Source organism: Daucus carota, chromosome 5, assembly GCF_001625215.2.
Source record: "Daucus carota subsp. sativus chromosome 5, DH1 v3.0, whole genome shotgun sequence".
Classification (NCBI taxonomy): Eukaryota; Viridiplantae; Streptophyta; class Magnoliopsida; order Apiales; family Apiaceae; genus Daucus; species Daucus carota.
In genome coordinates, this window is record NC_030385.2 from 36,521,676 (window position 1) to 36,549,418 (window position 27,743).

Here is a 27,743-nt window from a genome sequence, read left to right on the forward strand (position 1 = left end):
GAAATTCACATTTTCTTGTACAACTCAATAACACCATATAAATCAGCCCTGCATATCAGTTCCGAGCTTGCAAATCCAGCTTTTCTTCCCATCATATGAAATTCTTTCGCGGTCCTCTCTCTTCCCCCACGGGTAAAAATCATCATGTGTATATCCACCTGAGACGTGTTCTTGGCAATAGCATCATTTTCTGGCAGCTCCGTGGGTATCATCTCCATAATGACTACCTTGCCGTGATCTGGTAAAGCTTCGTGGCATTTCTTTAAAATCTTCACACTTTCTTCATCCGTCCAGTCATGAAGTACCCTCTGTATAATTCATCAACTTTTAGTTTGGTAGTACTAAAACTTAACAAATGAAAAACTCCAGGTGCTGCTTTGCAATTACCTGAAGCAATAAAACTTCTCCTCTTGGGATTGAATCAAACATATTCCCCCCGATATGATCGATACCTAACAGATGTACACAAGTAAAAAGAAGACAAAATCAAGTGATCATATATAGTTAAAGATCAAGATTTTGGCTTCACATGAACAACTAAAGCTTGGGAAAACAATAAATATATTGGCATAATTGAGGGTCAAATGATATAAAATATAGCCTAAACTTCATCAGTTATTGTTGAAATATCAGAAGATTCATCCGGGGCCATGGTATTAGAGATCAGAGTTTAGGTTTGACGGAATTCTCGAGTTAGACACTCTGTCATGTGTCTTTCTCTGACACCTTAAGGTTTTAGATGGACTGGTGCCCCTAAACATAAAGGTGACGGTTGAGTTAATTAGTACCTGGCAATCTGGCATTGCGGGAGCATTTTTAATTATATGAGGCAGATCGAAATTAATTCCCTTGAGATGAGGGTTCATAGCAACAATACAACTTAAAGTTGCACCATGTGCACCGCCAACATTCACCACCTCTTTCACTCCCTCAAATCCTCTGTAAGTCTGCAGAAGTATGGCCATGGAAGTAGCAATTGACCCGTCCATCGCATGGCTCAAAAGTTCAGCAAGGTGCGTGTCTTTTTCTAAATAGTCAAAAAACGTGATTCCCTCGTGTGCCTTTTGAAATGTAACTCCTCCCTCCAGAATTGCATCTTTCAATTTATACCTGCAAAGTGTGAGTGTGTATGTGGTCGAAATAGTCAGTCGTATTTCACTGCAAGGAATTACATATAGAAGAAAGAATGGAGTGAGATTACACAAACCAACAATTATGCAGCTCTTTGTGATTATTGAACTTATGATAAGGAACAAGGCAAGGTCCATCTCGAGCTTGAACTAAATACTGAGAGATCGATGTTAAGCCATATGCTCTAGTGAGAAGAGCATTGCTGGTATATTTTTTAACAAGCTTGCATTTGATAATGGAGTGACTTGTGAGCAGGCGAAGCATGCGATCAAGCATGCCCGAGGCTTCGGGGTTCTTTGTAGGAAGGTTCGATGCGATTTCATCAGGATGAAGGTAGCCATCAAGGCCGGCTTTGTGCATAATAATGTCAAATATACATTGAGCTCAAAGAGGGCACCCGGCCAGTACCCCATGGACAGCTGAAGAATTCATTATCTGCATAGCAGTTAAGAACGCTTCTTGATCATGGAATGCCATCGTGTGATTTTCTCGTCTCCAATATCGTACATTTATAGACAAATAGTTGATCAGACGATTTGCTTTGTACTACTTATATGCCTGTTAAGTTTCATATTTTTTATGCAGACATGTTCAATATTGTTGATATACAATAAAGATTAACCTACATATATGATTTAATCATCAATGCCTCTTCATTATGTTAGTTTGCCGACAATATAATAGAGATTGTATTATACTCGTCTGATATTATAAAATTTCCGTCCCCTCACCTCAATTATTTATACTAGCTAGAGACAGGGAATCTGACACATATTTTAATACTCTTATAATTTGATAAGTAATATTAATATTTTTTTGAATGAAAATTTATTGTTTAAATTTATATAAAAAATTTAAAAATAAATCATACAACTATGTTTTATATATGTCCTAAAATACGTGTCTGGCCACCTTCACGACAAAAAAATGCGGCCTGCATCAAATTAGTTATCCTTAATTATGAAAGCGCTACTCTCTACCTCACGACCAATAGTACTTTTGATTACACATTATTTTATGATTTTAGTTAAAGTTAGTTTTTCTTAGAAATATAACTGATATTCCCAATTGTATTTGCCTAGATCCTGGAGCCTGGAGGTTGGAAAGCCATTTTTAGAAATATACCTGATTAATCTAACTAATTTTGTATTCAAAGTTTGTGTGTAAGAGAGAGTTGGGCAAACTTGACATTTTTACTGTCCTGATTCCTGAAAAGGAAGGGCCGAATTGAGATTTGCATGAGTTCCACGAAATTCAGACTCTACGTACCGTCCCCATCACCGTGCCAAGAAGCGCCGACAAATTTTACATGTCTTTTTTTACTAGATTACGTCTAGAAGAAAATTTAGTTGATTGAACGAATTTTCAAATTTTAATACAATTATGTCTTGAACACAAATAGAAGAATTTTTTTTTATTGATTTCGATTAAGTATTGGTGAAAATTTATGGATTATATATGAGAAAATTAATTCTCATTTAGTCTACTCCTATGCATTTATTCCAACAATAAATTTGAGTAAAAATACAAAGTGGCGACTATTTCTTACTACAAATAATTTGTGGGGTGTGCCTTGGCATAGGGATCATGTTAATTCAAATCCATACCTGAAATCATGGACGGCAGGTCGACATGAATAGGAGGTATAAAAATTTATGTATTTTTGATGTTTTCATATTTTTATCGATATAAATTTAAATCATGCTATAGAAAATATATTATAATAATTTTTTTAGTAGTATTTTGAATCAATGCTAATCAGATTTTAAAATATATCTCATATGTCATTTGACTTGGGAAGGATGGGTTTCCGGCGTTGTCCGATCCTCACACTTTTCGAATCAGAAATTTGGAAACTTTTTTATATACACGGCGGAGGAAAGTTTATAAAAAATTCCCGAACTGGAAATCTCGTTCCATTTTGAGGAAGGGATAAGGGTGAGTTCGGAAATCGATTTTAAATTAGAATAGAGATAACATTTCTCAACTTCAAAATGACATTTCTATGGTATGAATTTTGTTTATTCCAAATATAATACATGATATTTGGTTGAATTGTTTTTCTTCGAAAACCAGTATATTGAACCCACATGATATTATATTTTCATATCCAAGTATGGGTTCGATGAATCAAATTTTTATTCTTTATTTTCATCCTCATTTATATCATTACATATGAATTATTGATATAAAATAAAATTAAAAACTCAAAAATATATAAAAATATTAATTAAAAAATATTTTAAATTAATTATTGTAACCACTCATCAATATTTAAATTTATCATATTTATTTCATCACTCAACCAAATACGTGATATGATACATAAATAATATCTCAACACAATATTATATTAACCGGTTTCTAATTACAACTTTATGCCCATCTCAAATAAGGAGGCGCTCTAAATTCGTACCCGATTCTAACTCACCTGGTACAATTCGGCGAACCAAACACCATTATTAAAAAATAAACTCAAGACACAATTATTAAAGACAAAACTCAAAATTCTACGATAATCCAAATTATAGTCGGTCATGATTCATGGCCCACATTTGAAAGTTTATTAATATGCTTGTCCGCTGCGTGTATGCATATATGATTTTTTCTCATATGAATTTTCAATTTAATTCATGATTGTTGTTTTGTAATTTAATATATAAATATGTTAACATTGACACGCCTTCTTAACACTACTTGTACCTAATTATACTTAAATTTGTATTGATAACAGTTTTTGTAAAATTAAGGTGCTATTTTAATACGCGGCCAGTTACTTCTTTCTTTTTATTCTTTATTATCTTCAATTTAAAATGCTAACATTGTATTCTCACTTTTTGTATTTCTTGCATCTTTACGAAGATATGCTTTCAGATTTTGGTGATTTCTATTCTGTAAAATGATTTTAGTCGAAAAGGAGTTGAAAATTCTAACAAGAATTATTACATACAGTTTTCAAATTCTGAATTCAAAAATATTGTTAGTTTATACCCCTATTAAATAAGTCGGCACTCAAAATTTATACCCAATCTTAGCTTAATACTCAAACCTAGTACAATTCCGCGAACCAAATGTCATTAATTATTAAAGAACATTATTACTCAAAACACAATTATTAAGGGGCCGTTTGGGTGAGCTTAAAATAAGTGCTTATTGCTTAAAATAAAAAAGTGAAATAGAAGTTAGAAGCAAGTTAAGACTTATAAGTGATAAAAGTGTTTGGATAATAAGTAGAAGCCGTGAGACAAAAGCTAGTAATCGTAGCTTTTTTTAAGTACTTCTTGACTTCTTACACAAACGGTACAAATAAGTGCTTCTAACATATAATTCAGAAGCCGGACTTATAAGCTTGTGCCAAACACCCACTAAATAAGAAACTCAAAATTATATAATGGATACAAGTTACACTGTTACAGTTAGGGGTGAACAAAAAACCGATCAATCCGTCAAATCGACCCAACCCACCCCTAATTTCGGCCGAACAAATTTAAACCGACCCGTTCGAAACCGAAAAATAGTTGGGTTCAATTTTTATTTACCCGAATAAATTGGGTTGGTTAAGGGTTTTTAAATTATTAACCCTCATCCAACCCGACCCAACTCGTTTAAATTAGTATAATCTAAAATTAACATTTATCATAACAGTCATCAATTTATACACAGTCTATTAAGATTTAACTGAAAAATATGACGATAATATCATTTACAGTATAATGTTTTGAGTATATTACTAGTCACATATTAGTTCATTCGGTCTGTCAGCTGCTTATGATAGTTTACAACAGAAGTTATTGATCTCATAAGTAGAATTTCAGTAGGCAGGCAACTAAAATCCCTGATAGCCTAGTATATAAATTATTAGTTCTTAGGTTGTTCTGTGAAGGCAGAGTCTTTAGTATCAAAAACGCATTCTTTTTTTAAACCCGACCCCACCCGATGCACGAATAATAGGGTTGGGTTGAAATTATTTTTCGGGGTTAACGAGTACAAATTCTTATAAACCAAATATATCGGGTTGGGTTGAATTTTCACCTCTAACTTGGCCACCCTACCCATGTTGAAGTTACAGTCGGTCACGATTCATGGCATACGTTTGAAAGTTTATCGTTGATTCGGGCCTGTAGGCAATCCACAGATAAAGGCCCACAATGTTTTACTCCAGGCCCACATTCGTTGCTCATCAGGTTCCTCGAGACTAATGAATATTTATGATTAAACTCGACACCGAAACACCACAGAGAAGATTTCAGAATTGAAGATTATGATGGAGGCTGCCGACGAGATAGAGGATCAAGCAGATGAGCAAATCTGTGATTCATTCGTTTGTTGCGTTTGCCTGTAATTTTCTCACTTACATATTAAATCACTCTGTTTCAATTTATAATGTTCATATATAGTTTTTAATTGATTGTAATCATCCTGTGATTAGTTTTGTTATGAATCGTGTATTTGCTGTGTTTGTTGTGTATCTATGGCTTGTTTTCTAGAGAGAATTATCAAACATTAGGGTTTGATGGTTTGATTTTTTCGAAAGTAAACTTAAGATTATGATTTCACCTAATTGTAGATTGTTCAGTAATTATTGTTGTGATTTTGGAGGTTGACGGTTAGTATTTTAGTAGCGAAAATGGTATTTCTAGGTCGGCAGACGGTGGGATAGTTTATGTAGAAAATCAGTTAGGTTTATAGGGTACTTCTAGAGAGAATTATCAAACATTAGGGTTTAATGGTTTGATTTCTTCGAAAGTAAACTTAAGATTATGATTTCACCTAATTGTAGATTGTTCAGTAATTATTGTTGTGATTTTGGAGGTTGACGGTTAGTATTTTAGTAGCGAAAATGGTATTTCTAGGTCGGCAGACGGTGGGATAGTTTATGTAGAAAATCAGTTAGGTTTATACTTGATGATAAAATGCACTTTTGTAGGGCTTGATAAGTTCGTTTTTCTAACGAAGATCTTTGGAGTCCGTTAGAGGACAAGTAGAGGAAGAAATACTGGAATTTTGTATTTATCCTGACGTGTGCTGTTTGATATATGAAGTTTGTTTGGATGTTTGTTTCTGGTTCTGGACACATTGCGATATCGAGTGGCGTAATCTCTTTTTAAATGCAAGCTGCATGCGATTACGTTTCAGATTAGAAATCTTTATTTGTATGTTTGTGCCTGTCGGTAAATTAAAAGCTAATTGAAATATTTGATGGCTAAGATTTTCTCATTATGAATAATTAAGCTTTATAACCGGAAACTATGGATTTCTTTATGCTCTTAATTTGGGACATCACATTTGTCCCTTTAGAGGTACAACTAGTACCACGGTTGTATTCCTATCCAATTACTGCTTCGTAAATAAAAGTTATTCTGAAATTCTAAAATAATATGTTATTTTCGTTGCAGAGATCTCCTGTACAAGCCTATTGTTCTGGGTAAGATATTACTCTAGTGACAACTGATAAGCACTCATTGTCACATAGTACAGTGACCCAAGTCTAATAATTAATTTATTTTTGCAGCTTGTGGCCATGTTTCCTGTTTCTGGTGTGTCCATAGATGCATGAATGGTCTTAGAGAGTCTCATTGTCCGATTTGTAGGCATCCATACCATCATTTTCCTACCATCTGTCAGATGCTTCATTTTCTGCTCTTGAAGATGTACCCCGTTACGTATAAGAGAAGGGGAACTCAAACACTAGGTAATAACCAGTCATATGAACTGCACCACTGTGTTTTGTTATGTAAATATTGAGTTCTGGTGACAATTGTTTTTTTTACCTGCTTTAGAGTATGAGAAGTCAATTGACTGCTTCTCACCAGAGATTAAAGATCCTGTACATGCAACAAGTGATAGTGAGAAATCGAATCATCAGGGTGATGCAGGCCAATTGTCCCCTACAGATGCTAGAGAACCCTCATCTTCCTTAAGTTCACTTAGAGAGGGGCAAGCTGCTGCAAACATGGAGGAACAAAGATTTCCACCATCATTTGAATGTGTTTGCTTGAACCAGCTAAAAGAAAACTCTTCTGGAGGTCTTGAAGTAACTAATAGCGATGCTGCTGAAGAAAAGTTAAAATCCGGGAAAGATAATGGAGCTCAGGTGCGGGTGTCAATTGCTGATATGCTTTGTGTAGCGTGCATTCAACTGCTGTATCGACCAGTTGTTCTTAACTGCGGACATGGTATGTTTCAGCATATGTATTGTCACTATAGATTGATTAATTTGTTATAAATTGTTGCTACATTGTACTTGTAAGTGAAATGTGTTTTGCAATTTCTCATATATTTGGGGAACTATGGTTCAGTCTTCTGTGAGACTTGCATAAGCATCCCAGCAGATGAAAAACTTAGGTGCCACGTATGTCAGAGTTTGCATCCAAATGGAATCCCCAAGGTTTGTCTGGAGCTTCATCATTTTCTGGAGATCCAATTTCCTACAGAGTATGAACTTCGAAGAAACACAATAAAGCAGGTCGATTCTCAGCAAGAGGCTCCACATATAGGTATGTTTTAATTATTTTTTTCTCCACTTTTTGCTTGCAGTTTATTTGTTTAAGTGCCCTATACACTAGTGTTACTAATATATGAAATTGAATGTAAAATGAATAGGAAATCTCAAGTAGCCACATGAATTAATATTTTTGCTGTTTTATTTTACTTTATCGGTTAATTTGATATTTTAATTCTGAAACACCACCAAAACCAGAAAGCCACACTTCCATGATCCATATTTCAGAGTTTTATCACTGACCAGAGATACTTCTGTCTGCAACTCCAAAACATATGTTTTTGAGGGATTAAGGTTGGGATTGGGGTATAGTCCTTAAAAAGATGGAATCTCTTGCTTCATTTGTGGGAAATTACTTGTGACATATTCCGGAAATTAGATTGGATGAAAAATGATTTGTTAGAGGGGATCAAATAATAGTAGAATACCTCGTTCAACCATTATAATTCAAGGGTTAATAGTGATAGTTATATAATCTTTAGTTTAGTTTAATTGGACTCTAATCCTTTGAGACAAACACAAGCTTAGTATTCTAGTATATGTACCTTACTACCTTATACCAATGACCAACCTCCTTCCATGAATATGATTAGCCTCTTATAGTTGTTTAATTTATTCAACTTATCTTTCTCCCTTGGTTTAAAATTATTTTACCCTACCTTCGCTTGTGGAGACAGAAGTCAGTCTAAATATTTGATTTTGTCATGGTGTAGCTTTAAAATTAATTCTTTGGTGCATACTCTGTTCCATCCATCACAACCGTTGAAGTATAATTTCTTGGACTGAACTTTATAAAAACATGTAGAAGTGAACACTTTGTTTCTTGAAGCAGTACGCAAAGATTACAAGTATATTGTGGAATAATTTGTCATTTTGACACATCTTTTATGCACTGTACATTAATATTAATTATGTTTTTATGTTGCTTCAGGTTCAATAGAATCTAATAAACAACGTGACCATTTGTCGTTTACACCAGAAGAAAATTTCTCTCCGCCATGGGGCGATCACAACGTACATGTACATTTTGGAGTTGGTTGTGATTTTTGCGGGGTAAGATGTAATCCTTTAAGTTTTGCTTTCTTGCTAGCCAACCCATGTAGTTAATTTGTTAATATAATGGGTGTTATTTAGCTAATATGTTTCCTTTTTATATTTGAGTAGTAGCTGTTACAATATGTTCACCTTTATTTCATTGCTGCAGATGTTTCCCATAATTGGAAATAGATATAGATGCAAAGATTGTGTGGAGGCTATAGGCTTTGATCTTTGTGGTGATTGTTACAATACTAGGTCCAAGCTACCTGGCAGGTTTAATCAGCAGCACACCCCAGAACACAGTTTTGAAGTTGTTGGATCAAACTCCATACGTAGGACGATCTTGAGGCTGATAATGGGACAGGTAGAAGATGGTGCGGCTGCTCCTAATATTCCTGAAATTGACTTAGAAAACCCTGAAAATGCAATTCATCCCGCTGATGATAATGTTGAAGTGGATGGAGGAAATGAGTCGGTATCCTTTCTTATCTCAACCAGTAACCCACAGGAGCAAAGCGACGAGCAGTCACCCCCCATGTGAAATGCAACAGTGATACTCTGGACCATGGTGTCTGAGCCTTGTAGCATTGCAATTGAGCCTCATAATTTGAGCTTCTTACAAGTGTATTGCAGTTTTGCAATGCATATATGCTGAAAATTCAGTGTGAATTTGGCTATCGTATATATAATGTGAAATAAATGTTTAAGATACCTTTGTTTAATTGGTACGCTTTATGCATCTTCTCAAGAACCACCCTTTGCCCATAAAAGATTACTGTATAATTAGCATCTGTTTAAGTAACTTGTAATTTGTGCATTAATGTTAGGTGTCAGTCGACAAGTTCACTGTTACGTAGTTGCTTGCGTATATATCTTTGGAAGGAATAAATAACTTTGTTAAAATTGTAGAGCCATATCATATAATTTTTACTTTTGTTTGTGTAGTTTTGATTCATATCGTTAGTGACAACTTCGTTTATGAATGTCCAAAATTTCGAACCAACCTAAATTTCACAATGTCAATGCGAAACCCGTCATAAATTATTCATGAATGATTTGAACACAGTTTGAAAATTTTAATAACTATATATAATCAAAATAAAAATATATGTATTTAAATAATAAATAATACATATAACATAATTTCTGGTTCGTTTTGTGTAACCTGAGAATGACCATTTTTGGTTAATTTTGGATTTACCAGAAATCAACGGATTCGAAAAGTTTCAAACTTCGTATACATATTTACGACTCTATAAGATTTCATCCATTCTAAAACCATACATGGTGTTTGTAAGAAAAATAAATCTTGGGTTACAGTCTTGTACACTACTAAAACACTACCCTTTTTTTTAGGAGTTATCATCTTTCGTGAACAATATTTTTTTTTAAAAAAAAATATATTAAAATGATATAAATATTATACATTTTTAATTCATCTTCGGCCAAAATTTTACTATTACCTAAATTATTTTATTAAATTAATAAAATATGAAAATATAACAAAATTGATAGAATACAAAAGGAACCCTCCTAATCTTGCAAGTGTATGCTCTGTTTATTGTTTAATAATCTCACAAAAGTTACCCCTGGTCCATGAATATATTTTGTACAAGGAAGATATTTAATTTCATTTTTGGTGTCACGGATGCCTCTGTAGCCTCATACTTACACAGAGAGAGTAAATAGTATCACCTGACATGGAATTGGCTTCAGACTTAATTACCTGTGGTGCTGATGCGGGTTTTCGTGCTCTAGTTGGGTTCCTCTTTGCGATGCAGTTTCATGGTCGAAAAGTATCAAGCAGAAATAATCCATTCAAACCAAAGCACTCGGTGACGACATTTTTTTTGTTTGTGAATAAGTTCATACTGACTTGGTTGCAGAAAGAAATTGTACCGGAAATTGGAAAGTAACCGGTGAAGAATGGATGAACATACTCTGTTCTGTAAAACCGGTGGAAATTATTAGAGCGTGTCTTGCATGTGTGATGTTCATAGAATCAGTCACTAGACTTAGACGGAGGAGGGCTTATCTTGGTGCTAAAATTGTATGTTTCTGCTATCCATTGATAATCGGGCTTGATGGACGAAAGTCATTAAAATCTCGGGATATTCAATTCGGATTTTAAATTATGCTATAAAATCTGATGGGTATCAATTAGTATTTTAAATTATGTTTTAAAATCTGATGGTTTTCAATTGGGATTGTTTAAAATCCCTTAAAATACGATGATATTCAATTTGCGATTGTTTAAAGAGTTAATTGCAAAATGCACCTCTAGACTTGGGCCCAAATGCACTTCAGTCAACATACTTTTATAAATTGCAGTTTGCATCCCCTTGATATTTAGTGCGCTGCAATGTACATCCATATCCGTGTTTAAGTGTGTTTAACGTCACTTAAGTCAGGGGTATAATAGGAAAATCAAGTTTGAACGGTCTTCTTCCCAATTTCAGCTATATATGCCCTAAAAATGTATGTATTAGCCCTAAATAAATAACATAATTTTCTTCTCTTTTCTAGAATAGATGGCAGAGCATTGTGCCTGTGGAAACATCATTGTTGTCAAAACAGCTTGGAGAAAACATCTTTGATAAAACATAACCTACTATACACAGCTAAATCAATGAATTATCTCTAATAAAATCCTCTAATAACAGACACGATCATTTTTTTTTAACCTCGATCAATGAATTATCTAGACAATACACAGCTAAATCGAGAAGTAAAAGAACGAGTAATCACCGGAGATGCGTTCGCAAGGATTCTAAATAGCTTCGTGAAGAAATTGATCGACTGAATTAACCAAATCCTCGGACGCGATGGGCGGGACAGAAGATCCGAGAGCAGAAGCAGAAGCAACATCGCGGAGCTCAAGCGACTTGGAGGAGGCGATGGAATCGCGGTTCTTGAGCATCAATCGGGCCATAATGGCGTCCATATCAGCTACCTCCCATGAATCCGGCGGGGACCCCATATCGTCAACGGATCCCGCCATGTGTGCATAGAGTACAATTTGTGTGCGCAGAGACGCGTGTTGTGTTCGAAAGAGGAGAGGAGAGATTGATAGTATTACAAAGGACAAAGTGAATCTGTAATTTTTTTAATTAACCGATGATTAAGAGGTTTACTGCTTTAATTATTTTAATTGCCGCAATTGCCATTTAATTATAAACGGCTCCGTTATCTTTTGACGGAAAAGATGTACATTGCAGCGCGCTAAAAACCAAAGGGATGCAAACTGCAATTATAAAAGTATGTTGACTAAGTGCGTTTGGGCCCAAGTTTAAGGTTGCATTTTGCAATTAACTCTTGTTTAAAATCCATTAAAATCACACAAACTTTGATGAAAGTACCACTTTGAATCTATCTCACTAAAGTAGAATATGTTTGTGACATAATATGAAGACAATAAGTAACCTAAGGTTAACCTTAGGATTCTTATTCTCTCATATTAATATCAAATACCCAGTGCGTATCCGAAGGGTAGCGGCTGCGAGTTTCTACATAAAAAAAAAGTTATACTATTTACCAATGTATGTGGTTCGACTGTTATATTGTTATCTCTATTATATTCTAGAGTTAATTTATGTGTGATACATATTAACAAAATGACTTTGCTGTGAAAAAATATATAGTTTAAGCATTATCAGCAAAGTCGTTCATATTTATACTTGTCGCAGTTGGTTTACATTCCTTTTTTCGAATTCTAGCATGTTTAATAAGTTAATCTGGGGGTGAGTCAGAGTCAAACCCGGGTGTGCGGAGACAACAGAGGATAAACTCACCACTGGGCTATCCAATCATGCTCAGTATAATCCAAATTTAGTTCCACTACAAAGGATTATATTATATTTTACTTTAGATAAATTTGTAGGTTCAGTGGTCTAGGTAGCTGGGAAACTGTATTCATTCCTTACTTTCTTTGTCTTGAAATGATTAAAAAATATGTTAATTTAGAGGGGTGCATTTGATTGAGATTTTGATGAATTGTTTTTTATCTATAAATTTTAATGAATTGTATGTGATTTAAATACATTTTAGTGTGTTTTAGAATATTAATATTCTAAAACACACTAAAATGACTCTCATCTTTTACATGAACAAAACTGAGACACAAGGACTAGAGGATTACAAATGTATGAGGAAAACTAAAAGTCCAAATGAGAAAAAATAGGTCGTGATTCACATGATGAGAGCCAATCGAGCAGAGAACTTTTAAAACTCTAACCACCAGGCCAACAAAATGGCTCCATATAATTTTTCATTCTATGTTATTTGAAATACTACATGCCATACTATAACATTGCAACTTGTTGGACTGGTACAAGTTTGATGATGGTTCTAAACTTCTAATTACCATGATTCATTTCTGTTTGCACACAACATTTTATACTACCATTCTAATCTAAGCGCATTCTACACAGTAAGCTGGTGGTCGACATGAAGAAATGATGATCAGCATAATCATCTTAAGTCTAGCTGCCCTTAATCTTAAGTCTAGCTGCCCTTAATAATAGACTTACACAACACATTGCAACGTCACCAGAAGTCCAGAATAAACACCAATCTATAACCAAAAATGTTAACTAAACTTTGTAATAATATTAATATTCCAAAACACACTAAAATGGCTCTCATCTTCTACATAAACGAAATTGAGACACAAGGACTAGAGGAATACAATTGTCCAGTATATCGCTTAAAAGCCCAAATGAGGAAAAACAGGTCAGTTCACGATGATTCACAAGATGAGAGCTAATCGACCAGAGAAATTATAAACTCTAACCACCAGGCCAAGAACCAGAATATTACTAAACAAATACTAAGTACCTTTTAATCAAATTTTCCATTGAATAGTGCAATACCAATTGGAAGATAAATAAATGTGAAAAAATCCAAGAAACGATTGACAAAATATCTAGTTAATAATATCCAACGTAATAGCAAATATACGAAGTTATACGCACTTAAAATGGGTTCAAATTACAAACCCAACATGGAAACAATTAAACACATTGAAAGTGGATTCATTCCACGAAACAACATAGAAACAACTAAACACATTGAACATGAGACTATAGAAAGTGGAGCCATCCATTCCATCAAGTAATAAGTCATCATATGGTCATACATGACATAATCCAAAACATTATAAGAAAAGTTCAATCAAGATACCACTAACCTTATATCTGATCTATCTTATTCTAGTTCTTTAGCTCCACTCCGTTTGTCCCCGCAACAAAACAAAACAATTTAGGATCTATGTCTTCACATCCTTCTTTCCCCCATTCGATACCGTGTGAATTTCTTATCATCACAACATCCATTTTTTCGCCGTTACTCACTCTCAATATTACTACCGCGTGATGTCTGATGTTATGACCTTCGAGGTTCCTCCCTTAAAGCCATGAAACCCTTTTCTACAAGATTTGCATCCATGGTACCTATTGCCACCCCGATATTAAAGCATCTAATTATGGACTCTGGATTTAAACCAATACTCCGGCTATAAAATTGAATTTTCGACGGAAAGAGCCGAGGTCCTTTTTCTTTCCTCATGTTCTCAAATGCAGGCATATCCTGAACTTTAAACTTCAAATCCCCAACTTCAAGCTTCATCTTGTAATTCTGCAACAAACAGATTCCATAATCTCCACAATGATCGATAACAATCCCGGGATTACAACCCCAAACTTATCTATAATAATCCTAGGTTTTCCATCTTCGTCAAAACTTTCATATAGCTTTTTGACAGAATATACGGTTTTCCATCTTCGTCAAAACTTTCATATAGCTTTTTGACAGAATATACCCAATCCAGCAGTTCTTTGGAAGAACACATTGATCTTTCATCATATGATTCTTTGTTATTAGCAGAGGCGGATCCTGAGAGGATATAGCTTTTTGACAGAATATACCCAATCCAGCAGTTCTTTGGAAGAACACATTGATCTTTCATCATATGATTCTTTGTTATTAGCAGAGGCGGATCCTGAGAGGGGCAAGAGGGGTCAGTCGACCCACTTAAATTTTTGTCCCTAATTTTATATAATTACAATGTCGTGCAACGGTAAAAAATTACATAATCTGAATATTAAAATTTTGTTTTCTATGTTATCATTCTGGTGTCAACCATTCTAATAAAGGTGGACATGACTTATTTATGTTGTGCAACGGCAAAAAATTACTTAATATGAATATTAAATTTTTTTATATCCATCCGATTAATCATCGTTACAAAATTATATATGACCTACCTTACTTTCGGAGCTGAATCCGTTACTGGTTATTAGTGATCATCAAGTTAATCCCTGTCCAATCGGTTATTGCTAGACAAGAAAAAAATAAAAACACGGGGCATTAGACCAATGTAATATGAAAGGGCATATGATCGTAATATGAACCCTAATCAAAATGAGTTAACATTGTAAAATATTGGAGTTGTCACTACAAATGATAAAACAGGTTAAAATTAACAATTATATATAAGCTAATCCAAATACTCTTGTGTATACAGCAAAGGAAAGGAGAGACAAGTCTCTTCTACATGTAACATCTACCTTCGATGTCACAGCAGAGTATCTGCAATGAATTCTAGCTATGTTTAAGAGTATGAGTTTGTTGCTATCTTCTGATTTTTAGCCTACCCTAACTTTCTTAAGAAGAAATTCGTCATTTTAAGGTATCAGATATTTTTTGCTTAAACCTTTATCGCTTGTTGATGATATAATTGTTGCATGCTTTACAAAATTAACGTTATATGTGTGGTTGTGCGTATTAAAATTGAATTTTGACTTTGGAGCTATCAATGGTTCATGTTAATAGAATTTGGTTGTTTAATGTGCTATAGGGTAATGAGGAATTAGATCATGTTCAACAAAGATGGACATTGTGAAAAGGACGAAAACCTGTTAACAAGATTGCAGCACATCAATCTAGCATTTCATTTTGAAGTAGAAAAATAAGTCAATGGAACTTTTCTCAGCTTTTTAAAGATTTAGCAGGACTGCTGGGTTGTGGAGGATAAAGGCATTATAAAAGTAAGTTCAATGCAAGATGCAAAATAACTATAGTTATTGTTATAATTTAGCACCAAAAAGTGTTTTTTATTGCTAAAATAGAATTTCAACTCCAATGCTAGATGCATTTTACATCCAAATAATTCCAAATTTAAATAATTTTAGTATCTCTCTCCTAAACTTTATTTAAAGTTCACCACTATATATACCAATTATAGTTAGTTGATGATGTGGGCTGGATGCATAAATGCATCCTTGGTTTCAAATTTAGAACCAAGGATGCATATATGCATATTTGCATCCAAATATAGAACCCCATTGGAGTTGGGATTTTTAGCATTTGATTTCAAATTATAGAAATGGCAGCACTTATAACTTTGCACTAGTGAATAAAACGCGCTTCGCGCGAGTGAGAAAAATATAAAAATATAAAATATTTTAAACATCCTTATGATCTATAATATCCAAGTCCTTTTATTTTGTGTTTGTTGTGAGAATATAAAAAGATATTGATAGTTATAAAAAGTGTAATAGTGACTCAAACATTTAGCTATATTGCAATTTAATTGATTCTTTTTTAGCAAATGCAAATTAAAACAAAACAAACACCTCCTTTGGAACACCCAAAAAAAAGAAGCAAATAAACAGAAATCTAAACCACATGTAAAAACTATGAAAGTAAAGCCCCGCTTGGGTAAGACTTGTGCACACAATTTTTTGTTTTTCTAAATCCTGAATTCCTTCCTATACACATGTACCACCTCTTTCTATACTTTAGATTTGTCATCATAAATTAAAGTTCAACCAAAACTAAACCAAGTGAATCTACGTAGCTTTTGCTCTGCCTTCTGATTGCTGCAAGCAGATCATTCTTTGATCTTCCACTTTAATTATGACTATCCGCTGCATTAGATGAATTTGCTCATCTAGTTTAATCTCAACTATTTGCTTCCTCTATAAACTCTGGTTGACATGTCAATAAAGGAGTAATGATTTAATTTTTTTGCCAAAAGGAGTAAGGCTTTTGGAAATAAAGAGTATATAATTATAATTGAAAATGAAGGAGTAATGTACTCAGTGTACGCTTAAATGCCTTGTAAATGATAGTAATGATTTAGTCGGTGTCAAAGTCCACAAAGAAGATCTGTAGAGGTTGAGGTGCACAATATAATTTACAAGTACTATCATGTTGCAGAACTCACCACACTTTAACCATAGTCACTCAATTGCACATAGATATGATGCTTATAATAATATAAAACTGCGGAACAGATGTAGTTACCTCAATGACATATCTTGATGTTTGTTCTTGTCAAGCCATATATCTTTGTTCCTATTTACAACCACTATTGAATGAAGCATCAGAATTTTAAAAACAAAGCCAATTGAAGAGTAATATTTTCCGGTCCTAGCCTGAAATTTTAAAAATTGGCTCAATATAGCAAGACCGGTTGTTAATATTTATAACTATCATCTACTAAAACTATGTAAAAAAAATTCTATTAAATTGATACCAAAGTAGTCAAAGCTGTTGTTCCACAGAAGTCATAGACAGTGCATTGATCAACAAGAGCTTAGTTAGCAAGTAAAAATGCCTTATGATGAGAATTTCCTAGGTCTTCTAATAATTGATCATTGTTTAAAGCCTGGATTTTTTTCATACTTCAAAGTAACACGCTCATACTTAAGAGGTTCAACCTTCTTTTCCATCTCAGAAGCTTGATCCTTGGCCATATTAAGACTACGCTCTGAAATCTCAAGATCACCTCTCTGTGATTCTATTGACATTTCCAGTAATCCCACTTTTTCTTTAAGAGAAACAATTTCTAATTCTGCATCATGCAATCGACCATTACTTTCCACTAACTGTTTCATGATCGAGTCCAAAGGCTCTGATGCATTTTTTTTCCAGCAGGTTTGTTTCTGAGCATAAGAGTGAATAAACATTTTGCTATTTTTTAATTTAATTGACTAATTTTGAGTAAATGAGAGCGACACCTCGTATAATTTTAAAATTAAGGAAAAAATATGCATAAAGATGCACTAACCTCGCAACCATCCCCCAGGCCTGAAAAAAACTTTGCAGCACCATTTGCATCACACAAAGATCCAAAAGATAGCAGACCTGTTGACCAGAAATAATGTAACGTTGGGATCGGGGAAAATCTGACAGTAAGTTCCAGCCATGTATGCAAACCAAAACCCGATCCCAGCCGAGGCACTAAACACATACCAGCTAAATCCATTTTAACACAACACATACTATTGCAGCATAACAGATGTCGCATGTAAGACCATGCCTCCCCTTACGGACGACACCATGTTAAAACAGAGAATCATAGCACACCCGATTGGTCTGCAGATGGCACCAAAAACCACTGCAAAGCACTGTAAGTCAACCAATGCGTATCACAATTAATAAGCTGCTGGAAAAATAAAGAGTTAATTAATTAAATTACAAAAATAGGAAAATTAGGTGGAAAGGATTGAAAGATTCCACGTCATCCTCTCAAGAATCTCTGCCATCGCTCTTTTTTGTCACTGGTTTCTCACAAGTCAGAAGATGGCCTCAAGCAGCATGAAAAACCCAAATCCCCTCTTCTGCAAAGAGGCCATTATAATTTAATAATCAGTGAATTATATTTATAACTAAATGTTTGATTTGTAATAAGCTTTATTGTGCTTGAAAATAACTGTTCCAGAAGCTATTGTACTTCCAGCTGAGTTTTGACCCTATCCTACTTGTCTAATAGAGAAAGAAATGTTTTTATTTGATTCCTCATAGATTATTTCTACAAATCTGACATCCACAATTACTTCAAGCATGAAAGAGTAGTCTATCATCAATTATTCATAAGGTAGTAACTGAATAAACCAATATACAGATGTTACTTACCTGTGCCGCAGTTCGGTATATGTTGTGAGTGGTAGAATTAAAAGTCTTGGGAATATATTCAGTTCCCCACTCAATGATCTCTTTAACTTGATTAAGCTCACATGCATCTTCATATTTTTCACTATAAGTAACAGAATCTAACATGTTGCAGATAAGTCACATAATCATCTTTCTCACCTCTAATCCACTAAATGAGTCTTTGCTGTGACAGTTGTCCAAAATGATTTTCATCTGCCAAAGAAGGTCATTTCTACCCGAAATATATGCTTGAAAGTATGTATCGGAGTGAAAAAACATTAGCTTCCAATGATTAAAATTCCCCTGTAACCAAAAAAACAGTATTAGTAATACAGGGAACCTCTCAATGACCGGGAAACATAAATTCACAACTTCTTGACATTAAAACAACAAAAATAACATTCTAACATTTCCCAAAGAGATGGACTAAATAGACAAATCACACACCAAACTGTGGTTAATTAAACGCAAACTAATAAGTAAAAACACAAGTATACACAATCTTAGAGGTTTAAATCATAATCAAGTCGAACATTCATCACTAAAATATAAATCCAAAACTATTAATCAGAACTCACATTCACAGGACGTTACAAGTACACTTTAATTAATTTATCAAAACCAACAATGCAACTCTAAAATACATTATTCCATCAATTTATCGAGATACCTCGGAAGGGGCGAGACGGCGAGCGAAGGTGCGATTAGAGATCTGGCCGACTCCGTGCTGCGACGTATTCACAAACAACAAATCAGATGACCTTTAAAAAACACCCAAAAAATAACTGAGTAATTTACCAGCATTATGGATGGATGATAAATACAAAAAATAATTAAAAAGTACCTACAGGCACAGTGGTAGCTCCGGCTGATATTGAGATGGGAGCTCTGCAAGTGAGAAAGCTATCTCGGGCGCGAAGAAAGACACTAAAAAGACACAAATGTAAAAAGGGGTCATTAACTTTTCGTTAGCTCTTTATAGTTCTCAGTTTTAAGAAAAAGATTTAACTAATAAAATGCAAAAATCCATGAAAAAAGAGAATTTGAAGGAAGGACTCTCAAGCATGCCATGTCATCCTGCTGAGAACCTCCTTTATATAAATATAAAGATTGGACTTGCTCTAAGAGTGTGGAGGGTGGTTAGAGAGGACAATTGTTGAGGACATGGATGATAGGATATGATCCGGATAAGGAAGAACCCGGGTCCTCCCAAGGGACTCTTACCCCGGATAGCCATCAGCCCCGCCAGATAACCCCTAGGCCAAACAGAATAACGCAACCCGGACAGGATTCCTTACCCGGGTAAAGTAAAACCTACTGTTTACCCGGGTCTGCATGTACCAGCCGACACTTGCTGCACAAGTCACAGACTGACACGATAAAGACAAACATAACGGTCAACTACTGGCGATAGAGACAAGCCAGGGAACATTCCAAAATACTAATTCTACGCTGACACCTGGACACGTGTAGGGGATCAAACCCCTACACGTGTAGGACCAGGATCCAGGTACGCGCCCTTGAACCCTAATCCTTGGCCTATAAATAGACCAAGGATCAAGAGTTTAAGGGTTAACTTCTCTTTACACTCACTCTTTGCACACACTCAAGCACTCAGTTCAAATACAAACACATACAGTCACCATACAGCCATCACACAGCAACCATACACCACCTTCACCCACTACATATCGATAGCTTATTTCCTGTTCCTACATTCCGATACCTGCACTCATTCTCACGCCGGAGGCGCCGCGGGGCTCAAACCCCCCTCCGGTGTTGTTTTGCAGACACCCATCCAGTAGCTACACCGCAAGACACTAGTGCACGGCGGAGGAGCTACCGGAACGGGATCTGGAGTTATCAATGGACATTGCAGTTCGAGCTCATCTCCATGGATGGAAATTTATCTTCCTCAATGACGCAGAGGTATTTTAACCTACAAATGGACTTTACAAGATTCAAGCTTGCTTATATGATGTTTCTCGCACATAAATAACGCTTTATTAGTTCATTTGTAGTGTCAATGTGAATGGCCTGAATCATATAAAGCTTACAGAAAACAGCAGCATAGATGGCATTCAGTTCAGGTCCCATGCATCTGTTTCGTCTATGTTTGCCTGATACTATTCTGTCGATGGTATCCAGTTTTGTCAAACATTTATTCCGAAACTCGAAATAAGTGAATGTAATTTCTTGATCTCAAAGTGATTTGTTATGCTTTGATTGATGCAGATTAGCACATGTCAAAAATTCAATATAATCATTCTTTTCTTCCTGTTAAGAAAATTATTACTTCCATTCCATTCGTTCACCCTATTATGCATCATTCTTCCCATGACAATGTTTGTACCAGAGTCTACACTCCCAGCATGGTTTGTCAGCTATATTCAAGCTACTATGTCATTCTCAACATACTCCATGTCAATTACCTTTCATTGTCCCTTACCTGCTATTTGAAAACACCATGTCAATTACCAAGTTTAATGCTATGATATCTGGATTATTTCAACTCGGAAGTGCATACGAAAAGATTGTCACCAAGAAATCCGGTCGTTCCTCTGAGTGTGATCTTATCTCTTCAGTTGAGAAAGAACCAGTATCTCAAAGGGGCAACCCAACGCCTGATCTAGACGAGTCTCTAAGAGGAAAAAACACAACAAGATATATACAAAAGAGTAGGCACTAGCTTTCCTTCTATTGACTGCTTCAGCCAGGAATCTTTTATCGGCTCAGGGAATTCATTTCTACTTCTTGCTCTTCCAGGGCGTATAAATGCAGGGAAAACTACATTCCCTATACTTTTAAATCCCTACTACATTTGTTTTTTTGCAAATATAAATAGGTCCCAATAAAAGTTGACTAAATCAGCCGAAGTAGATGCCCCAGAAAATTGTTTTGAACAGTTTATTGAATTTCATAACCAAATTGTGCAAGCTTTAGCTAGAGAGATGGTGTCCATTCAAGCAGCTTCAGAAATGACATCTAACGATCCAAATGGTGAACAAACCAAGAAAGTGGCACGATATTCTGAACAAGACTCTCCAATCTCCAAACACAACCAAGACTTCGACAAAACTGCATCATCTATGAGCAGAATTGCATTGTAAGAATCAATAGCATTACTTCCGGAAAGAATGGATCAAAAGACTATTTTGGGAAAGCGCATGAGATCAGACAAAAAAGGAGTGGCCCTTTTGGCTCAACAGTCTGAGCAATACAATAGAACTAGGGCAGCAGATTGAAACTGAAGATGGAAACTGGTTCATGGAATTCCTTGACAGAACAATGGATAAGGGTTTGAAGAAATCTAAAGATAAAGTCAAAGCTGATGCTCGAAAAATTCCCATTTTTCAACCAATTTGTTGGCCTTATTGGTGCCTTTACCTTCTGGCCTATGACAGTATATTTCCCAGTAGAGGTGTATCTCTCCCAAAGAAAAGTTAAAAGATTTCCCAGAGCATGGAATGGCCTGCAGATATTGAGTTTCTTTTGGTTGATAGTATCTCATCTAGCTGCTGTTGGTTCTTCTGTTCATGGCTTGTCATATCTCTTCAGAAATATGAGCTATTCCAAAATGTATGTAATATAGTATATTCTTTATCTATAAACCATCTTGCCGCATATTTTAGTGAAGTTATTTGTGACCTGACAAGATATTTCAACCATGTGGTTTGTAGAAATTTATAGTTGTTCAGTTTCTATATGATGACTGACTTCAAATTTTCAATTGTTTTTCTAGAAATTTAGCGTTATATAACAGATTTTGTATTCATTCTATGAACATTCATTCAGTCAGCTTACACACATCAAATTGTAGTTTTTTTACTTAATGAAGTATGTAGATTGTGAGCATTTCTTCATCTTCTTTAGCTTAGATTGATCAGCTTTCAGGATCCAAAATTAATCCTATATAATAATTAATTAAAAATTATATGTTTAATCCGATCCCGGCATGAATAATCTTTATAGCTGTTTCTTTTAAAATATAATTATTCAACGTACATAATAGTTGGTCTATATAATAAGCGAACTGATGTTATAACTACTCAAACAGACACGGCTACACTTGAACTAACATAAGACTGTAATTAAGACCGAGCGAGCCAAGTTTCAATTCGGGTATAATTCGAACCGAAGTTAGCCGAGCCGAATCATTTAAATAATCGAGCCTTAACCTCTCGACTCGTTTAATTTCACGAGTCGAGCCGATCCGGCTTGTTTAACTCAACGAGCCGATTATAACGAGTTTGGCGAGTCGACTCGTTTAATTTTATATTTAATCGAGTCTAAACCTCTATCCGAACTCTCGAATTAGTTTAATTTAAAATTTTATATTTATTGAATTAATTCACTCTCGAATTAGTTTAATTTATGAATATATACAATTAATATAATTAAGTGGATATTAATCAATTAATTATAAAAATATGAAGCGTTCAAGTTCAAAATAAAATGACTCCTGCAAGGGAGTACAGTCGAGCCCTAGCTCCCTAGAGTGTGTATGGTCGATTCCCAAGAATGTGTGCAAGAAAAACGAAGTACAAAGTACCTAGAGGGCTGTTTGGTTGAATCCCAGAGACATGGCCTCAAAACTGTCATAAAGCTATACTACACTTGGCCGAGCCCTTGAGCTTCTATGGGGTTCTTGGGAGATTCCAAGGCTTTTAAGCTACAAACTAAGCTATGTAAGATTGTAAGTTATATAAGGGAGGGGAGGTCGAGTCCTAACATCTCTAATGTGTTATGGTCGAGTTTAAGCTTCAAGTAAAGGAAATTTCTTAGGTAACTCTACAAGAACTACTTGGTTGAGTCCTTGAAGAAAAGAATTGAACAAAGTACCAAGAACTAGACTCTTGTACTTGAAAGTACACTATACTAGGAAGGTCTAGTGGTAAATCAGCTTTAAGTATCACATCCTTTGGAAGTTGCTTGCTGCCTTTTCCTTTAATCCATTGCAGAACACCATGGGCTGTCACTTTATTGAATTTCCATTTTGTCTTGACAGCAGAGGACTTTTTTAAGTATATATATCAGGATTTATCTAGACCAGACCACTACTTCTAACATCAAAAACCATACCTACCACTCAGAAAATTATAACAGAAATCATGTCAAGATTATCAAAACATAGAAGAAACCTCGTTTTGTTCAGAACAAGTTCAGGGTAAATCTGAAATGCCATAAATTTAACAAACACTTTTTGCCGCTACACTAATCCAAACAAGAACTTAGTACTTAACAGCAGCAATGATATCCAACTGAGAACCTAATTGTTTCTCGGCAGCTGCCTCAGCCTTAACCTTCAGTTTGTTTAGCTGCTTCTTCTTCTCATAAGCAACCTGGGCCCTCTCCTTTCTCTTTGCCTCCAATTCCTGTTAATAAATAAAGTGCTCAGATACCAACGATGGATCACATAACCAAGAAATTTCAAGCCCGGTTTATTCAGTCCTCCAGGAGGGCCTAAATTGCAAGCAAGATGTGCATTGCAGTAATAATGTACATCAAGAGTATGATCACTTTTCTTAATCATGGATATTTGTTTGCAGTCCAAATTTAAAAAACAAGAATTAACACGTGTGAGCCTTATCCGACAAACATTATATCATTTCAATACTCAAGGGAATGAAAATTAAGTAAACTGATATCCCACATTAGTTCCATAGTGACAGATAGATATAGCTGCAACTTCAAAAGTTTCTTGCATAAAATTATTACCTTAATGGTATCATAATAGTTCCAGCCAACCTCAGCTGAAAGCTGGCCCAACAAACAGTATTTGTGCCCAGCCTGAAGCCTCAAAACCCTGCACACGATACAAGGACAACCCAAAATGTCAAAATAATCAGCAATCAGATTATTTTTTTTGATGTTCTCAATTGCACCGTCTAAAAGCATGCAACTCACTTGAGAGCATCAGGAATGACCATCCTCTTCATTTTGTCATATGGGGGAGGAACTCCCTCATACACCTTCAACCTTGCCAGAGCATTTGCTCCCCTCTTAATCTTGTGGGGAATCATCCTGCAATGCCCAATAAATATAAATCCATTGCTACATACTCACTCAAAACATAGACTTTAGCCATATTTGCACTACGAATAACCTTAATCCATTATACAGAAAACAATTCACAATTATACAATTTGAAATCTTTATCTCTTATAGGCAAATAAGTATACCGTTTATAATAAAGATCACACAATTTGAAGACATCCGTTCTCTCATTACCCCCACCCCCAATCCCGCAGACAGGATATTTAAAACAAAAAAAAAAAGATAAAAAACTCCACCCCCAAGCTGGAATAACACAACACCTATTCAATCAAACTGATACACAAAATAAATAGAAACTTTCCAATTCCTACTAAGTCGATAATTGACAACATTTGAAAGCCAACAATCAAGTAGAACACAATACACACTACATTTAAGTGGATAAATATTGATACAATCATAAGAATACATATTATTAAAGCTTCCATATAATTCTTAACATACATTATGCGTCATCAAAAATGTAATACAACAGAATAAACAAAAGTAAAAAAAATAAAAAAAAAAAAAAAAAAAGTACCCGCGGATGGTGCGCCAGAGGATTTTAGCAGGAGCGCGGAAGTGAATGGGGCCATGAGAAGGTTTGGTGTTCATACGCTTACGGAGAAAACGGAGATATTTCATCTTCTGACGAACAAGACCACCGGACAAGCAGATCTCCTCGCAGCGGACCACCACCACTTTCTGGCCATTCAGAAGCTCTTTGGCGATGATTGAAGCCAGGCGGCCCAACATGTGGTGGCGAGCATCCACCACCACTTGCTTCGCGCATATCCCTGATCCGTTTACCATCCCCTTATTTTTCTGATGAAGCTAAGCTGTGTTGTTTTCTTCTTAGGAGGAAGAGGAGGTGTGAGTGTAGGGTTTTGTTTTTATATACTGTATGTTTCACTGTCTTTTGGGGCTAGGCTAGGGTTTGTTGCTGCTTCTGTTGGGCCGGCTTAAGGTCCATAATACTTTCAGGCTGACTTGTATTAGCTTGTCTGTTGCTCATCAGTTCTGGGCTTCAACTAGGATCCCAAAATTCCCGACCAGCCCGATACAAATTAGGGGTGGTTTGGTTTGCAGGGTGGTATGTGTTTGGAATGAGAAAAGTGGTATGTGTTTGGTTGATTGCTAGAATTAATATATTTAATTTTTTAAAAATAATTATATTAATTAAAATATTAATAAAATTATTATTGTTATGTATTTTTGCATTATTGATTATTTTTATATTAAATATTAATATGTAATTGTTTAAATAGAGACAAAAAAAAAATATTAAACTGATACTCATACCCCCATCTCATACCCACTTTGTGGGTTTGAGGAATGGGTTTGAAAATTTGTTTTCTTACAACAATAAATCTTGGGCTACACCCTTATACACTACTAAAACACTACCCCTTTTTTAGGAGCTCACATGACCCACCACTTTTCATTATCTTTTTAATTTAATTAAGGAAAAAAAATCAGAAACTTAAATATATACAAATTTCTCAGTGTCCTCACGGCTTCCATCATTCGACTCTTCTGTATTTCATCAGCTACTACAATTACATATACATAGAATATACATACACATATTTCACAATTTCTATTAATTAGTAGTCATATATTATACACAGATCAATGATCCCGATTTTGAAAACCAGTCTATGGAAGCAGCAGCATGGCCAGTGTATATAAAAACAAACTAACCTCTAAAAAATACAGTAACAATAGTAGTTAGTAATATCAATTAGAAATTATTTTTAAAATGATGAATACAAAATTTATGGTTATATAGTAATAATATAAAAAGAAATAGAAAAATAGTAATAAAAGAAATTTCTCTGATTAGAGAAATTTTATGTTAAAATTATATTTATTTAAGAATGATATTTACAAAGATGTAATACATAACAATTATAGAGAAAACTAAATTTATGTTGAATCCTAAATTAATATTATGAGAAAAATGAAAAATCAAACTTTAGGAAAATGAAACAAAAATGTAATAGTTGGTATTATTTAATTGAATACATTTCAATAAATTTATTAGTATAAGTTTTTACAATAAATCTATATTTAAATAAATTTCAATGAATTTATATTTGAATAAATTTCAAATAAATGAATATAAAAACTACGTTGAAAACTGATTTGCTTTTCAATTTTAAGGCTTAGAAAAAAAATTGAAGTCTAAGCCGTGTAACCAGCAGAATAGCTAATGTGAGCCACGTCAACTCCTAAAAAAAGGGCAATAAAGGGCAATGTTTTAGCAGTGTACCTTACAAATTATTTTATTATTTAAATAACGACCATAACACTGCACCGTATCTGCGTATCCCACGGTTTATTACATAAATTAGTTATTAGACTAAAATTATGGAACATTGTTCTAAAGATTGATGATGAAGATGATGATGTCATTATTGTTGTGAAAGAAATACTCCCCATCTTATTTTAACTAATATGTAAAAAAATAATATCTATATTTATTAAAAAAATATATAATTCTTATATCAAATAAAAGTTTAGATTCTAAGTTTTTATTTGATATAAATTTTACAAAGGATAATTATGTTAAAATGCGATTTTTTTAATACATTAAAATACGTGTAAAAAAATCAAAGCAATTAAAATGAACAGAGGTAGTAGTAAGATTCATAATATGAAGTGTTAATTTTTATATTTATTATAAAAGGTATATTTAAAGTTAAATTCATTTAGATATTATTCAGTATATATTTATGTCATACTCCCTTCGTCCCACCCATTTCCTATCGAATTGGTTGGGCACGGAGGTTAAGAAATATGTATAAAATAGTGGAAAAGAGGAAGAAAAGTGGGTAAAGTGGTGGGGCCCATTGATTTTTAATGTATAAAAAGAAGATAGTGGAGTAAAAGTAGTGTGAAAAGGAAAGAAAAGTGGAGAAGTGGTGGGACCCATTGACTATTTTTGGTAAATTTTGAAATGTAAAGAATTGGGTGGGACACCCCAAAAAGGAAAGTGTAAAGAAATGGGTGGGATGGAGGGAGTAATTCATATATATTGAGGGTTAATTATCAAGTTGATCACTGAAGTGGCCTCAATGTATCAAGTTGGTCA

General features: G+C 34.5%; 4 protein-coding genes across 22 annotated transcripts; 1 reads left to right on the forward strand and 3 right to left on the reverse strand.

Moving 5' to 3' along the window:
• Positions 1 to 5: 5 nt before the first annotated feature.
• Positions 6 to 1,491, reverse strand: LOC108222485 (trans-anol O-methyltransferase 1-like). The gene is made up of 4 exons (XM_064094024.1): positions 1,208 to 1,491; positions 893 to 1,110; positions 388 to 452; positions 6 to 308 (listed from the first exon to the last, which is right to left on the reverse strand). Exons 1-4 carry the CDS (start codon positions 1,489 to 1,491, stop codon positions 6 to 8), a joined length of 870 nt encoding a protein of 289 aa, XP_063950094.1.
• Positions 1,492 to 5,218: 3,727 nt separating this feature from the next.
• LOC108219773 (E3 ubiquitin-protein ligase PRT1) lies at positions 5,219 to 9,422 on the forward strand. The gene is made up of 7 exons (XM_017393282.2): positions 5,219 to 5,469; positions 6,528 to 6,556; positions 6,644 to 6,823; positions 6,912 to 7,307; positions 7,431 to 7,628; positions 8,565 to 8,686; positions 8,838 to 9,422. The coding sequence occupies exons 1-7, from the start codon at positions 5,393 to 5,395 to the stop codon at positions 9,210 to 9,212; spliced, it is 1,377 nt and encodes a 458-aa protein (XP_017248771.1). The 5' UTR covers positions 5,219 to 5,392; the 3' UTR covers positions 9,213 to 9,422.
• A 4,331-nt stretch (positions 9,423 to 13,753) lies between these two features.
• On the reverse strand, positions 13,754 to 19,869 carry LOC108224034 (WEB family protein At5g16730, chloroplastic). 19 transcript variants are annotated; one of them, XM_064093118.1, is made up of 9 exons: positions 19,459 to 19,869; positions 19,281 to 19,371; positions 18,770 to 18,913; positions 18,593 to 18,699; positions 17,960 to 18,297; positions 17,745 to 17,821; positions 16,979 to 17,029; positions 14,935 to 15,006; positions 13,754 to 14,669 (listed from the first exon to the last, which is right to left on the reverse strand). In XM_064093118.1, exons 1-5 carry the CDS (start codon positions 19,566 to 19,568, stop codon positions 18,246 to 18,248), a joined length of 504 nt encoding a protein of 167 aa, XP_063949188.1. In that variant the 5' UTR covers positions 19,569 to 19,869; the 3' UTR covers positions 13,754 to 14,669; positions 14,935 to 15,006; positions 16,979 to 17,029; positions 17,745 to 17,821; positions 17,960 to 18,245. The 19 variants fall into 19 exon arrangements, 16 of the variants coding, with proteins under 16 accessions (XP_063949188.1, XP_063949180.1, XP_063949183.1 ...); XM_064093110.1 differs by having other exon boundaries at positions 16,979 to 17,042; XM_064093113.1 differs by having other exon boundaries at positions 16,979 to 17,109.
• A 3,838-nt stretch (positions 19,870 to 23,707) lies between these two features.
• On the reverse strand, positions 23,708 to 25,552 carry LOC108219970 (large ribosomal subunit protein uL13w). The gene is made up of 4 exons (XM_017393580.2): positions 25,188 to 25,552; positions 24,518 to 24,634; positions 24,329 to 24,416; positions 23,708 to 23,985 (listed from the first exon to the last, which is right to left on the reverse strand). Exons 1-4 carry the CDS (start codon positions 25,457 to 25,459, stop codon positions 23,842 to 23,844), a joined length of 621 nt encoding a protein of 206 aa, XP_017249069.1. The 5' UTR covers positions 25,460 to 25,552; the 3' UTR covers positions 23,708 to 23,841.
• Between the last annotated feature and the right edge of the window lie 2,191 nt (positions 25,553 to 27,743).

Excerpts from the sequence above, each read along its gene's own strand:
- LOC108219970 (XM_017393580.2), bottom strand. The coding sequence starts at position 25,459 with ATGGTAAACGGATCAGGGATATGCGCGAAGCAAGTGGTGGTGGATGCT. Across the intron at positions 24,635-25,187 it reads CTCTGGCGCACCATCCGCGG|GATGATTCCCCACAAGATTA; the intron begins GTACTTTTTTTT and ends TGGGCATTGCAG. Across the intron at positions 23,986-24,328 it reads ACTATTATGATACCATTAAG|GAATTGGAGGCAAAGAGAAA; the intron begins GTAATAATTTTA and ends ATTTATTAACAG.
- LOC108219773 (XM_017393282.2), top strand. The coding sequence starts at position 5,393 with ATGATGGAGGCTGCCGACGAGATAGAGGATCAAGCAGATGAGCAAATC. Across the intron at positions 5,470-6,527 it reads TTCGTTTGTTGCGTTTGCCT|AGATCTCCTGTACAAGCCTA; the intron begins GTAATTTTCTCA and ends TTTTCGTTGCAG. Across the intron at positions 7,629-8,564 it reads GCAAGAGGCTCCACATATAG|GTTCAATAGAATCTAATAAA; the intron begins GTATGTTTTAAT and ends ATGTTGCTTCAG.
- LOC108222485 (XM_064094024.1), bottom strand. The coding sequence starts at position 1,491 with ATGCACAAAGCCGGCCTTGATGGCTACCTTCATCCTGATGAAATCGCA. Across the intron at positions 453-892 it reads GAATGTTGGCGGTGCACATG|GTATCGATCATATCGGGGGG; the intron begins GTGCAACTTTAA and ends TACATCTGTTAG. Across the intron at positions 309-387 it reads GAGAAGTTTTATTGCTTCAG|AGGGTACTTCATGACTGGAC; the intron begins GTAATTGCAAAG and ends TGAATTATACAG.
- LOC108224034 (XM_064093118.1), bottom strand. The coding sequence starts at position 19,568 with ATGACCCCTTTTTACATTTGTGTCTTTTTAGTGTCTTTCTTCGCGCCC. Across the intron at positions 19,372-19,458 it reads CCGGAGCTACCACTGTGCCT|GTCATCTGATTTGTTGTTTG; the intron begins GTAGGTACTTTT and ends TGTTTTTTAAAG. Across the intron at positions 18,298-18,592 it reads TATACCGAACTGCGGCACAG|AAGAGGGGATTTGGGTTTTT; the intron begins GTAAGTAACATC and ends GCCTCTTTGCAG.